This window comes from Odocoileus virginianus, chromosome 28, assembly GCF_023699985.2.
Source record: "Odocoileus virginianus isolate 20LAN1187 ecotype Illinois chromosome 28, Ovbor_1.2, whole genome shotgun sequence".
In the NCBI taxonomy this organism is placed as follows: Eukaryota; Metazoa; Chordata; class Mammalia; order Artiodactyla; family Cervidae; genus Odocoileus; species Odocoileus virginianus.
The window spans coordinates 16,648,796-16,661,408 of record NC_069701.1 but is presented as its reverse complement, the minus strand read 5'-3'; the positions used below and the strand labels follow the sequence as shown (position 1 = coordinate 16,661,408).

The following is a 12,613-nucleotide window of genomic DNA, read 5'->3' as shown; positions in this document are numbered from 1 at the left end:
TTCTGACATTACAGAGAACTCTTAAGAACTTCTTGGGAAACCTTTCCTTGGGTCTGCTTAGTCCTAGTGCACAAAATTTTTTAATGTGGCCCCCTCCAATAGCTCTGTCTAAACCAACTGGAAATACAGCCTACATACAAGAAGAGAAAGGTATTTTCCCAGGACCACTCTTCAATTCATTTTTGGAGGAACCTCATTAACAGTTGTTATTTTGTACATCTCAAACAACTTTTAGGTGTTAATCACAGATTTCAAAAGAAAACCATGACAGCAAGCAATAATAGCCACAAAATTACTACCAACTGTTAATAAAGCTTCAGTTTGCACCTTTAGTTTTAATAACCCAATCAGGGACTTCCCCGGTGGTCCAGTGGCTAAGACTTTGTGCTCCCAATGCAGAGGCCCCGGGTCCCCTCGCTGGCCAGGGAACTAGATCCTATATGCCACAACTAAGATCCAATGCAGACAAATAAATAAATATTTTAAAAATAATAATAATCCACTCAACAACTCTAAGAGATAAATATTATTATGTACCCATACTACAGGTTGATTTCCCACATGGCTCAGATGGTAAAGTGCCTACCTGCAATGCGGGAGACCCGGGTTTGATCCCTGGGTCGGGCAGATCCCCTGGAGAAGGAAATGGCAACCCACTCCAATACTCTTGCCTGCAAAATTCCACGGACAGAGGAGCCAGGTAGGCTACAGTCCATGCGGTCACAAAGAATCGGACACGACTGAGCGATTTCACTTTCACTTTCACAGGTTAGATAATTGAGATGAAGAAAGGTAGAGCAACTCACCAAAGGTCACAAAGTCAGGGATGGTCAATGGTAATAACCTCAAGGGCCTGAACTCCAACAGAGCTTCTTCTACATGCACTGTGCTTTCCCTATATTGCAGACTAAGTGAATATGAATGGATGTCATTAAATGCAAATTTGTTTTAAAATGAGTTAAAAGAACTAACCAAATCAGTTCTACCAAAGGCATTAGTCTGAACATCTATAGGACGGGAGCCTTCAAACAGTACATTGGTGTCGGAGGACTTAGAAAAATTAAAGAGCCAGTCCAGAAGTCAGGACAATACTTCAAATGCCAAACTCCATGTAACTATGTGTCATATGACCTTGGGCAAGTCCTTGACTCTCTGAGCACAAAAGTATCACAGTTGTAGAGTAGAAAGGTCCCTGGAATCACAGAAAAGAGCTACAATCTCACATCAGCCACTCCTAACTAGACCTTGGTTAAGTTATTTAAATTGAGTTACCTCAGTTTGCTGTCTACAAAGTGAAATATTTATCTCCATGAAAAACTGGTATATTTCACAACCATCAAAGCTCCTAATATAATAAGTGAGCCAAAGAACTGATGGTCTCAAATTGTAATGCTGGAGAAGACTCTTGAGAGTCCCCTGGACAGCAAGGAGATCAAACCAATCAATCCTAAAGGAAATCAACCCTGAAAAGTCATTGAATGGACTGATACTGAAGCTGAAGCTCCAATACTTTGGCCACCTGATGCAAAGAGTTGACTCACTGGAAAAGACCCCAATGATGGAAAAGACTGAAGGCAAAAGGAGAAGAGGGCAGCAGAGGATGAGATGTTAGATAGCATCACCAACTCAATGGACATGAATCTGAGCAAACTCTGGCAGACAGTGGAGGACAGAGGAGCCTAGTGTGCTGTAATCCATGGGGTTGCAAAGAGTCAGACATAACCAAGCAACTAAATAACAACAAATGTTATGCTTATTACTATTGTGTTAGTACTATTTGTTATTTCTGCATTTATTACTATTACTATTTTAAGGATCAACTAAGGTGAAGAGAATGCATGTGTTTTATAAAAGCTAAAGAGCTTTACAAACATGAATTATTATTAATAAAGCAAAGTGTCAGAGTAGGATTTACCCACCCACTCATTAAGACAGAGAAATTGTGACTGAGGAAAAAGAACGAATCACCTGATTTCATGAAACCAGAGATCACAGACTTACAGAAATAAAGTGGAAAAAGAAGTCTACAACCCCATCCATCCTAATATTAATATTAACCGTATCTTTGGCTAATTCCATTTGACTTCCTGGTAGCATGGGAAATAAGGCTGACATTGCAAAATCCCAAGTTGCAGTACAGCTATCCAAGTTCCAGCACAAATCATTGACTTTATTTTTTTTAAGATTTATTTTTAAGAAGCCCCTCTCATGGGTTCAGCTGAGCTAATCTGAGCTCAAGGCAGTAAAACACTCCAAACTTGGAGAGATAAACACTGATGTAGTCCAGTTTTAAAATTAACTTAGCTAAACTCTTCCCAAGCTTGGAGAATTCCACTTTGGTTGTGAAAATGCAGCCAGAAAAAAATTCCAAACTAAATGCTGAAGAACTTCTTAGAATAAACCAAAGGCTCCAGATCCTAACCACAGGAACCAGACTTTCCCACATGGAATTCCGCAACTCAGCGCCACCTATCACAGGCCCTCAATTACATCTTCTCACAATCATTTATGCATCCCTCCAGGCACACACTAAAGCCATGTTGGAGGTAAGCATTAGGTGATGACTACAGACATTCTACCCATTGCCAGCTCAAGTCTCAACCACTAATGCAGCCCACAAAGAACTCTTCTTTCTCTTCTTCAAATCCCCTTAGACCCAAAGACTGTGTGCCTGCTCAGTCGCTTCAGTTGTGTCCAACTTTTTGCAACTCTATGGACTATAGCCTTTCAGGCTCCCCTATGGAAATTCTGGCTCCAAAAGTATGGGTAGGACCCAAGCATCAATTTCAAAAAAGAACCATTTAAGAGTCAGATGTGTAATCTGGGTTGGGAACAATTAACAGATAGTATTCTGTGACGTGGTAGATACTTTACAAAGATTTAGTTTCACACTCATTCCTGCCACCTTCCAGCTGTAAGACCTTGATAAATTTACTTTTCTCTAAGCTTTAGCCTCTCCAACTGAAAATGAATTGTTAAAGATACCACATCAAACAGGAAATGAGGTTTCCCTTTTAAAAAAATTCATATTTCTGTAATGTTTTACAGTTTAAAAAATGCTTTGATATCCACTACATGAAATGACAATAGCCTACTCATAATATGGGATGACTGGAAATTATAATTATTCCCACCTTACAGTTAAGGATACAGGGATTAAAATAAACAGGTAAAAGGACTTAAAAAAAAAAATCACAGATTTAATCAATGTTAGAGGTAGGACTCAATCGGGTTCTCTAAACTCAATTCTAGCTCATTACTCTGTAGCAGGTATAAATTCTCAAATAATTTATGAAGGGCATACTACTTCAAAGACTGCCAACACTGCTATGTATCCCTCTAGGGCTAAGTCAAGCACAAAGCATCAGGTCAACAAATACCTATTGGTTGAATGAAATCAAGCTGAATATAATTTACAAACAAAGGGAAAAAAACTCATTTATTTCATTTTGATGTATGCATTAATTACAGCCATCTAATAGGGCTTCCCGGTGGCTCAGACAGTAAAGAATCTGCCTGCAATGCAGGGGACCTGGGTTTGATCCCTGGGTTGGGAAGATCCCCTGGAGAAGGGTATGGCAACCCACTCCAGTATTCTGGCCTGGAGAATCCCCATGGACAGAGGAGCCTTGCGGGCTACAATCCAAAGGGTCACAAAGAGGTGAACATGACTGAATGACTAAGCACAGCACAGCAAAGTATTAAAGCAAAGGAGTAAAACCTATGCGTTCAGGGTATGTATAGGAAATCCAAAACTAGGGAGTGAAAAAGAGGCCACCAGATCATTTCACAAGAACTTCTCATAACTATATGCTTTCTACCTCTACGCTTTGAACTTACAGAAAACTTCTATGCTTTGATCTTGAGCTATGAGTTTTATTTTCAGAACAGATTTGGCCTAGGGTTACTCAACAAGGATTTCTAGAAGAACTTCTGCAATCTACAGCTTTATTGCTGATCAAAGTACTTCACAATGGCCTAGTTTTGTTTCTCATAATATACAACCTGATCCCACTTCATATTTATATCTCATTTACATAATTATAGGATTTCAAAACTGTAAGAGACTGTATTTCAACTTGTTTGACCAATTTTTTATCTTTTAATTACTTTTTATTGAGTAAAAGATTCTTTAAATTCTACAGCACTTTATGATTTTCAAAGGTTTCACACACATGATTTCATATAATCCCATAACAACCCTCTTCCTTCTCCCCACTGGTATCACTAATGTGATCCCTATATCTGTGTAGCTGTAACATTTTAGATGAAGGCACTTAAGTTCACAGCCAATACCTGACCCAAACCAGGTAGCCAATTTATGAGAGAACCAAGACTATAACAATATCTAGATCTCTACCTCCCAATTCAATACATAAGGTCATCTCCTCAGTTCCAATGATGTTTAAATGCCTCCATCAGCTGTTGTTTTTTTTTAACAGAGTTTTACTGAGATAAAATTCACATACTATAAAATTCACTCCAAGTGTTAAATTCAATGGCTCAATATGTTCACAGAGCTGGAGAACCATCCCCACAATCAATTTTAGAACATTCTCGTGACCCAAAAGGAAACCCCTGAGAACCTACTGTATAGCACAGAGAACTCGACTCAGTGCTCTGTGGTGGCCTATATGGGAAGGAAATCCAAAAACGAGGAGATATATGTGTATCTTTAGCTGATTCACTTTGTGTACAAGAGAAACTAACACAACATTGTAAAGCAACTATACACCAATAAAAAGTAAAAAAAGAAACTCCACGCCTCTTAGCCATCACTCCCTAATCCCATTCACCAACTCCTACAACCCTAGGCAACACTCTTATTTTTTATCTATGAGTTTGCCTGAATAATTCATATAAACAGAATTATATAATATGTGGTCCTTTGGGACTGGTTTCTTTCACCAGTTTTCAAGGTTCACCCACCTTGTAGTATGGGTCAGGGCTTCATTTCTTTGTTACCAAATATTATTTCTTTGTATAGATATATAACATTTTATTTACCCATTCATCCTCAATGAATATTTGAGCTGCCCCTGCTTTTTGGCTATTATTAATAATGCTGCTACAAGTATCCATGTACAAGTTTTTGTGTTGACATAATTTTTCATTTCTAGGTCATATGGGTAATTCGTTATGTATTTTTTATAAGTTCCTTATCAGATATATGATTTGGGAATTTTTTCTCCGACTCTGTGGGTTATCTTTTCACTTTCTTAGTGAAGCACAAAAATTTTAAATCCCAACCTTTCCTAGACACAGGAAACTAAAAGTCAAAGGATTTAACTGGACATACTTAAGGTTAGAGAGCTATTAAGTGATGAATCCAGGATCTGAACCAGGGCTACCTAAGTGAGAAGCTCATGATAACTATTTGTAGACAAAAGGGCAATTTTTTCAGCATGCCATAAGAAAGATGGCATAAGAAACAAGCCCTACAAACATGGCTGAGAACTTTACTTCATTTCAACAGCCACTTACATATCTGGGTGGTCAAACCAAAGTCATTTATTCTTGTGGACAAACTAACCCTCTATTTCACTATCTTATTCATAGGATATCAGTGACTTCATTAGATACACTGTTAAAGTCCTGATTATTCTAAAAGCTTTGTTCATAAAGAGGAAATGAGCCCTGGTTGGACTACATGGTTTGTGGGAACTTAGTTCCCCTACCTGGAATTGAACCCAGGCCTCCAGTGAAAGTATCAAGCCTTAACTGAAAGTGTCACACCTTAACCACTGGACTGCAGGGAATCAGGGAATTCCCTAGCATTACTTCTTAGTGAAGTCATGTTGAGGCCTACTTTTTTTTTTTTACCTCAGCTATTACTTGTCTTTCTTACTGATATTTAATCCCTAAATCTGGGTTTAAGTCTAGGACATATGACTAAAGAAGAACCAATCAAAAAATCTGGAAAGAAGACCTTCCAAATGAAACTAGTTTGGGGAGAAAAAATTTCCAAATGAAGACATTTCAATATTTCTCACATTTTGTGAGGTCATGAACTCAAAAAGTAAGTAAATTCAGATTGACTGAGATCTAGCAACAGCATTAATTATTTCCCTCAAATTTGGCTCAGATATAATTAATAGAGTATAAAAATGGGTCTATTTTCTATTTGACTTCAGTCATTTCAGGAAAAAAGACAAAGAAACTATTTAATGAGAAAAAGGGGGATTAAAAGAAAATTAGGTGAAAGAAACAACAAATATTTTATTCAGGTTACCAAAAAAAAAAAAAAAATGTAAGTATACAAACAATGAGAAAGAAATGAAATACTGTACTTTTATCTCCAGGTAAGATGGCTCGGTAAAATCGGTCCTTTTTTTTCTTTTCCTCTGGGTTTGGTGGCAGAGGTTTGGAACCGTGGTTTAGGGTTCCAGAGTCTTTGCTGCCAGCTCCAATCATAGTGCTGGTGTTTCTCATCGGAGGGGCTGGAGGTTTGTCTTGAGTGTCTAGGCCGTTATTTGACATCGTCACCACCAGCAGCAGCTACTGGAATCAGAAAGAAGAACAAACCTCTTATTTTTGACCAAAAGGAAATACATTTTGGAAATTTTAGAAAAATCCAAATTTTACAACCCTTTCTCCAGGGCTCACCTCAAGCCCTTCTACTGCATTCCATGACTACTGCTATTTTATTTAATTCACCATACTCAAAGATGGAATACCTACTTAATCCTAAGCACTGCTGAAAATTCACAAGGTTCTTGCTTTTCTCTTCATCCTCCTAAGGCATTCCAAAGTACAAAAAACCATAATGATGTGGTTTAAAAGGCAGAAATTTGGCCTAGCTAAACTGAGTATGAATCCATGTGCTACGTACAGGCTTTAGAGAAATTCCTTAATCACTTGGTTTCCATTTATATATTCACATGAAGATTACCAACAGAATTCCACATAGTGAGTTCTCTGCCAAGCCTTAATTTCATTACCTTAGAAAAATCATTCCTTCTCTGGTAGGAACTGTATTACTATATCAAAGGTCAGTAATACTGCTGGCTTTGTAAATGGTTTTACTGAAACACTGTCACATCCATTCATTTACCTATTTTCTATGGCTTCTTTCATGTTCCAATGGCAAAGCAGAGTAGCTGTAACAGACCTAAAGTATTTAGGTTGTTCACAAATCTAAAATATATGCTATATGGTCCTTTACAGGAAAAGTTTGCTGACCCGTGACCTTTATCATCATCTCTCCAGGATCTCCTTCCACTAAAATTTGACCTTGTTCTAAATACACAATGATCAACGCACAACCATCTTATCCCATACAGCACTGAATTTACAGGCGATTTCTAATGCTTCTGAGAAATAGAAGGAATAAAATCTAAAAGAAAGCAGGAAAAATTCCCATCATATGGAATCAATAGTTTTAATGAATATAGATGTTATTACCTTAAATAAGTAGGCTTGACAATAGATATAAATATATCCAGAGTTAATAAAGTTTTTCATTATTCTTTCATACTACAATGGAAATTATATCTTTAACCATGACCATTTAGAATGTATGCTCCTTAGAGTGAAATACAACAGTGCTTTAGAAACTACAGTTTCTAATTATTAAAAAAAAAAAGCATAATAATCACCAAGAACTTTTCAGAAATACAAATGTATTTGTTTGACCCCCATAAATTCTGATTTAGTATGGCTGGCCATAATTAAGGCCAAAATTTTATAATTTTAAAACTTAGTGATCTCAGTGACTGCCAGAATTGAATACCACTGCTTTAAAAGTCAATTACTTCAATGCTATGGACAAAATTAATGCATTATAGTACTGGAGAAGACTCTTGAGTCCTTTGGACTGCAAATAGATCAAACCAGTTAATCCTGAAGGAAATCAACCCTGAATATTTATCAGAAGGACTGATGCAGAAGCTGAATCTCTAATACTCTGGCCACCTGATGAGAAGAGCCAACTCACTGGAAAAGACCCTGATGCTGGGAAAGATTAAGGGCAGGAGAAGAAGGGGGCAATAAAGGACAAAATGGTTAGATAACCGACTCAATGGACATGAACCTGAGCAAACTTCAGGAGATGGTGAAGGACAGGGAATCCTGGTGTGCTGCACTCCATGGGGTCGCAAAGATCAGACACAACTTAGCAACTGAACAACAACAACAAATGGACAAAATCTATAGTAGTCTTTTTAACATTTTCTAATAAATGCAGAGCTAAATGATCCCTCGCATCCATTTTTTCCCCAAACCTTTCTCCACATGTCATCAATGACCTTAAAACACTCACACTCTACTCAAAACCCTTCAGTAACATTCCAAAATAAAAGCTAAAGTTCCTTAGCTTGTTTTGAAGGCCCTTCCATTATTTAACCAGTTCTACCCATCAGCTTCATTCCCCACCACTACCACTCTCTCTAATTCCCCTTACATTCTAGCCATACCCAACTTCTCTAACTTCTTTAAATATACTGCTGCTTTCACACTTTCATTCCTTTGCAAATGCTGTTCCCTCTGCTTAGAATGAATGCCAACTTTCCTATCCTCAAATTCACTCATCCTTCAACTGCTATTTCATCTAAGAAGCCCTTTTTAAATGTTCTCATCTTCAAGATGTTAAGGTTCCCTCTTTCAGACTCCCAAGGCAATGGGTATACTTCCAGGTTATCACATTTATTTTCACTGTTATGTTATAATTATCTTCACCAGGATCCAGAACGATATCCAAAGGTTAGGCACGATTTTGTCACCTTTGCAATCCAGAAGAGTCTACTATATCTGATTCACAGTGGATTCAATAAATATTTTTATTAATCAAAATTTTGACAGAGATATATAGCTTGCCTTAAGGAGATCAGTACAGATGAAATTTTAAGGTCCTTCACAGTCTGATAATGAACTGCCTCACAAACTAAGCCACCATACCTAAACACAGCTTACAGTCAAATTACACTTCAGAAATCTCTGTTCTCTTGAATTCGTCAAGTAGTCTCTTACCCTCCTCTTGCCCCATCCCACTTCCCCACCACCTAATGCTTCTTGTCGATGATTTCTCTCTTCTGACTGATGAAAACTTTACTCATCTTTTAAGGCCAAATTCAAGCTTCATCTATTTATATAATTCATCCTGACCTACCTCTGGCAAACCAACTGCTCCTTACTTCTCTTTTTGAACAAAAGAAATCAAGTAGCAAGGACAATCTTGTCAATCTAAAGCAACTCTCTGGGTGGTGCACTTTTTATCCATTTCTTCCAGTTTTGTTTTGCAGATCTGTCTTCATTTTCCCTCCCAAACCCCAACGCAAGTCCCTCAGCTCCCCCAAAGAGAACTTCTACCGGCTCAGTTCTCAAGTGTACCTTCCCACTCCAGACTGCCAGTTCCAAAATTACACTCCCTGCAGCCACCTGATACCCTCAGCAGGCCCTTCTTTGCCTCTTAAGTCCTTCAACCAAAAGCTGCATTGAATATAACTCCTTTTCAGGATCACACCCCAGGAACATGCCAAGAAAGGCTTCAATCATTCTGATAATGCTTTTCTTCATTTTTCAGTTCTTCCACTGTGTTTGCTGAAGCTGAAACTCCAATACTTTGGCCACCTGACGCGAAGAGCTCACTCATTTGAAAAGACCCTGATGCTGGGAAAGACTGAGGGCAGGAGAAGAAGGGGACGACAGAGAATGAGATGGTTGGATGGCATCGACTCAATGGACATGGGTTTGGGTGGACTCCAGGAGTTAGTGATGGACAGGGAAGCCTGGCGTGCTGCAGTTCATGAGGTCGCAAAGAGTTGGACATGACTGAGTGACTGAAGTGAAGTGAAGAGACTGTGTTTGGAAAATTCCTGGTGGTAGATCTCCACTTTCCAAAATATTCTCAATTATTAAAACCTAAAGTCTATTGTTGGAATACAACCTTTGGATCCTTTGTACAGCATTTCAGCCCATGTCATCTAGCCCATTACTTGAAAACCTCCAATGATAAGAAATCTACAGTCTCACAAGTCAGCCTATTCTATCTTCAGTGATCTCATTCAGAAAGTTTTCATTTATATTAAGTTTTTATCTTCTCACATTGAATTGCAATTATCTGTTTATACATTTACCTCTCCCTACAATTCTCAGCCCTGGCAGACTTAAGATTATAAACTCAAGAATACTTCAGTCATTTCACAATCCCCAATATCAGTCCTGGCACAGAACAGGTAATCAGTAAAGATTTGGTAAACAAATGAACAAACAAGTGACCAAATAAAATAACAACAAATGAACAAATAAACATTACTTGCACCTATTACTCCTAAATCCTATCTCAGGGAAACTCAGAAAGGCCAACTGCCTCTTACTCAGATAGAAATTTAGGTACCTGAAATCATCTCTCAAGACTCCCCCAAAATCTATTTTCTCAATGCTAAACATTGCCAGTACTTTCAACAATACTCATAGAACACAAGTTAGTGCTTTCTTGAACCTTCCCTTTGAACTTACTTGGACTTAGTATTTCTATACTACTTTCCAGATTCTCTGAAGCCTTCCAACCAGTCCTTTCCTATGGCTTCTCCAGATGTTTTTACTCTCTTTACACTTCATAGATCCACTCACAGGTCATTTTGTTCATCTATACATAGCACAATAATCAGAACATCAGAAAAGAGCACAGTAGTCATAACCTACACTATCATAAACTTTGTTTATAGGAAAACAAGTACAAAATTTCAATCCTGAGAGGAAAAAGAATTACACTTGATTCTTGAATATCATGACCAAATATATTATAAGTCCTCTAGCAATCTCTGCAGGTCAAAGATTTGGGAAGATGACAAGCCAATGCCTTCTGACAAGTTGCAAGATAAAGCTAAGCCCAAGGCCAACATTAAGAATCAGAGTTCAGATATCATCACTTATCTATCATAGACAGGGCTTCCCTGGTGGCTCAGAGGGTAAAGCATCTGCCTGCAATGCAGGAAACCTGGGTTCAATTCCCAGGTCGGGAAGATCCCCTAGAGAAGGAAATAGCAACCCACTTCAGTACCCTTGCCTGGAAAATCCTATGGATGGAGAAGCCTGGTAGGCTACAGTCCATGGGGTCACAAAGAGTCGGATAGATGACAGACAGAGAGAAAGACAGAACGACCATGTTTTACCAATGCTCCAGAGCCTCAGGGAGCCTAATAATTTATAAGCAACTAATTACACTGAAGTATTAATTATTAATCAACTGAATGACTCTATAATAAATGCAGGATCACTGTGAGGTTTCAAAAGGGCCACTGGCAGGGTGATAGAGTAAAAAGATGACTGGAGTTAAAATCAGATGAAATTTAAATCCTAGCTCTGCTTTTCACTAGCTATAGTTCTAATAGAAGTCTCTATACCTATGAGCTGCAAATTGTTGTTTCCCATGAGCAGTCTCACAACAGATATGGGTCAAGAGGCAACCAAGGAGGGGAAGTGATTTATGTCTGTTTTTCTGTAAAAAAGCATATAAAAACATGCAAGCTCAGTTGTGTCTGATTTTATGACTCCAGGAACTGTAGTCCGCCAGGTTCTGCTGTCCATGGAATTTCCCAGGCAAGAATACTGAAGTCGGTTATTATCTCCTACTCCAGGGGATCTTCCCATCCAAAGGATCGAACCTGCATCTCCTGCATCTCCTGCATTGGCAGGCAGATTCTTCACCACTGCACCACCTGGGAACCTCAATCAAGCATGCTATAAAAAGCATAAAGACAGAGTGCTGAAGTAGAAAAAAGGGAAAGAAAACACTTTTCAAGTAGCCACTATGTGCAAATATATTTTACATACTAAATAAAACCAGACAGGGATTCAGAGGAATGTGCTCACCAACAACCACTTCTTTCTACTTTATCACATCTGGATTCCACAGCCACTAGTATAATACACAGTCAAGATAATCAAAGATTTTAAGATACCCATAACATCAAAGCCAGAAAAAATCTTAAAGGTCATCTAATCTGATCCCCTTACATAACAGGTAAGAATACAGAGGTCCAAAAAACACAGAGAAATTGCCTAAGACTACACAGAAATTTAAAGGTGAGGACTGGAACCCAAGTCTTCAGACACGCTGCCAAAGAATTTTCCAACTATACTTGAGGTAATTCTAGCCCCTCTGTACCTTCACTGACCTGAACTACGCCACTTCTGATTTACATTTAGATCAGTCAAATCTAGAAAGTGGCAAATATAGAAATATATAAACACATTTAGGCTGGACTTGAGATTGGTATTTACTAAACGTCTGCCATGAGGTAAGCAACAGAAAAGACAAAATAATTTCCTGTTCCTCAAATAAGTCAAGTGAAAGTTATGTATACCTTTTACTGCAGCTGTAGGTTCTTCATTCAAGTACAATTCAAATAAATAATTTTTAATGTGTACTTACTTATAAGGTTCTATGACAGAAACCAGGGATATAGAGATAAATAAATGAGTAGGGGCTTAGAGAAATTCCCTGGTGGTCCAGTGGTTAGGACTCTGTGCTTCTACTGCAGGGAGGCTAGGTTAGAACCCTGGTCAGGGAACGAAGATCTTGCATGCTATGCAGTGCAACCAGAAAAAAAAAAAAGAGGAGGGGCTTAAAGAATAAATGGGTCAGATAGTAGTCTTTGACTTTTAAAATACC

The 12,613-nt window shown here is 38.3% G+C and overlaps 2 protein-coding genes and 1 non-coding gene across 12 annotated transcripts in view; 1 reads left to right on the top strand and 2 right to left on the bottom strand.

Annotated features, from left to right (window-relative positions):
* LOC110151730 (large ribosomal subunit protein eL34-like) overlaps positions 1-12,613 on the bottom strand; it is a 192,547-nt gene that overhangs the window by 55,050 nt on the left and 124,884 nt on the right. The gene's annotated exons all lie outside the window — the stretch shown is intronic.
* PAK1 (p21 (RAC1) activated kinase 1) overlaps positions 1-12,613 on the bottom strand; it is a 160,117-nt gene that overhangs the window by 70,942 nt on the left and 76,562 nt on the right. For 5 of the 10 annotated variants that reach the window (XM_070457253.1, XM_070457249.1, XM_070457248.1 and 2 more), the window contains one exon: positions 6,291-6,501. In XM_070457253.1, coding sequence (XP_070313354.1) covers positions 6,291-6,480 — 190 coding nt within the window. In that variant the 5' untranslated portion in view covers positions 6,481-6,501. Of the gene's footprint in view, positions 1-6,290; positions 6,502-12,613 lie in introns of those variants that run through there. The other 5 variants (XM_070457254.1, XM_070457251.1, XM_070457255.1 and 2 more) reach the window with 2 other exon arrangements.
* TRNAR-UCU (transfer RNA arginine (anticodon UCU)) lies at positions 12,440-12,512 on the top strand. The gene has a single exon. It is a non-coding gene; the product is annotated as a tRNA-Arg (tRNA).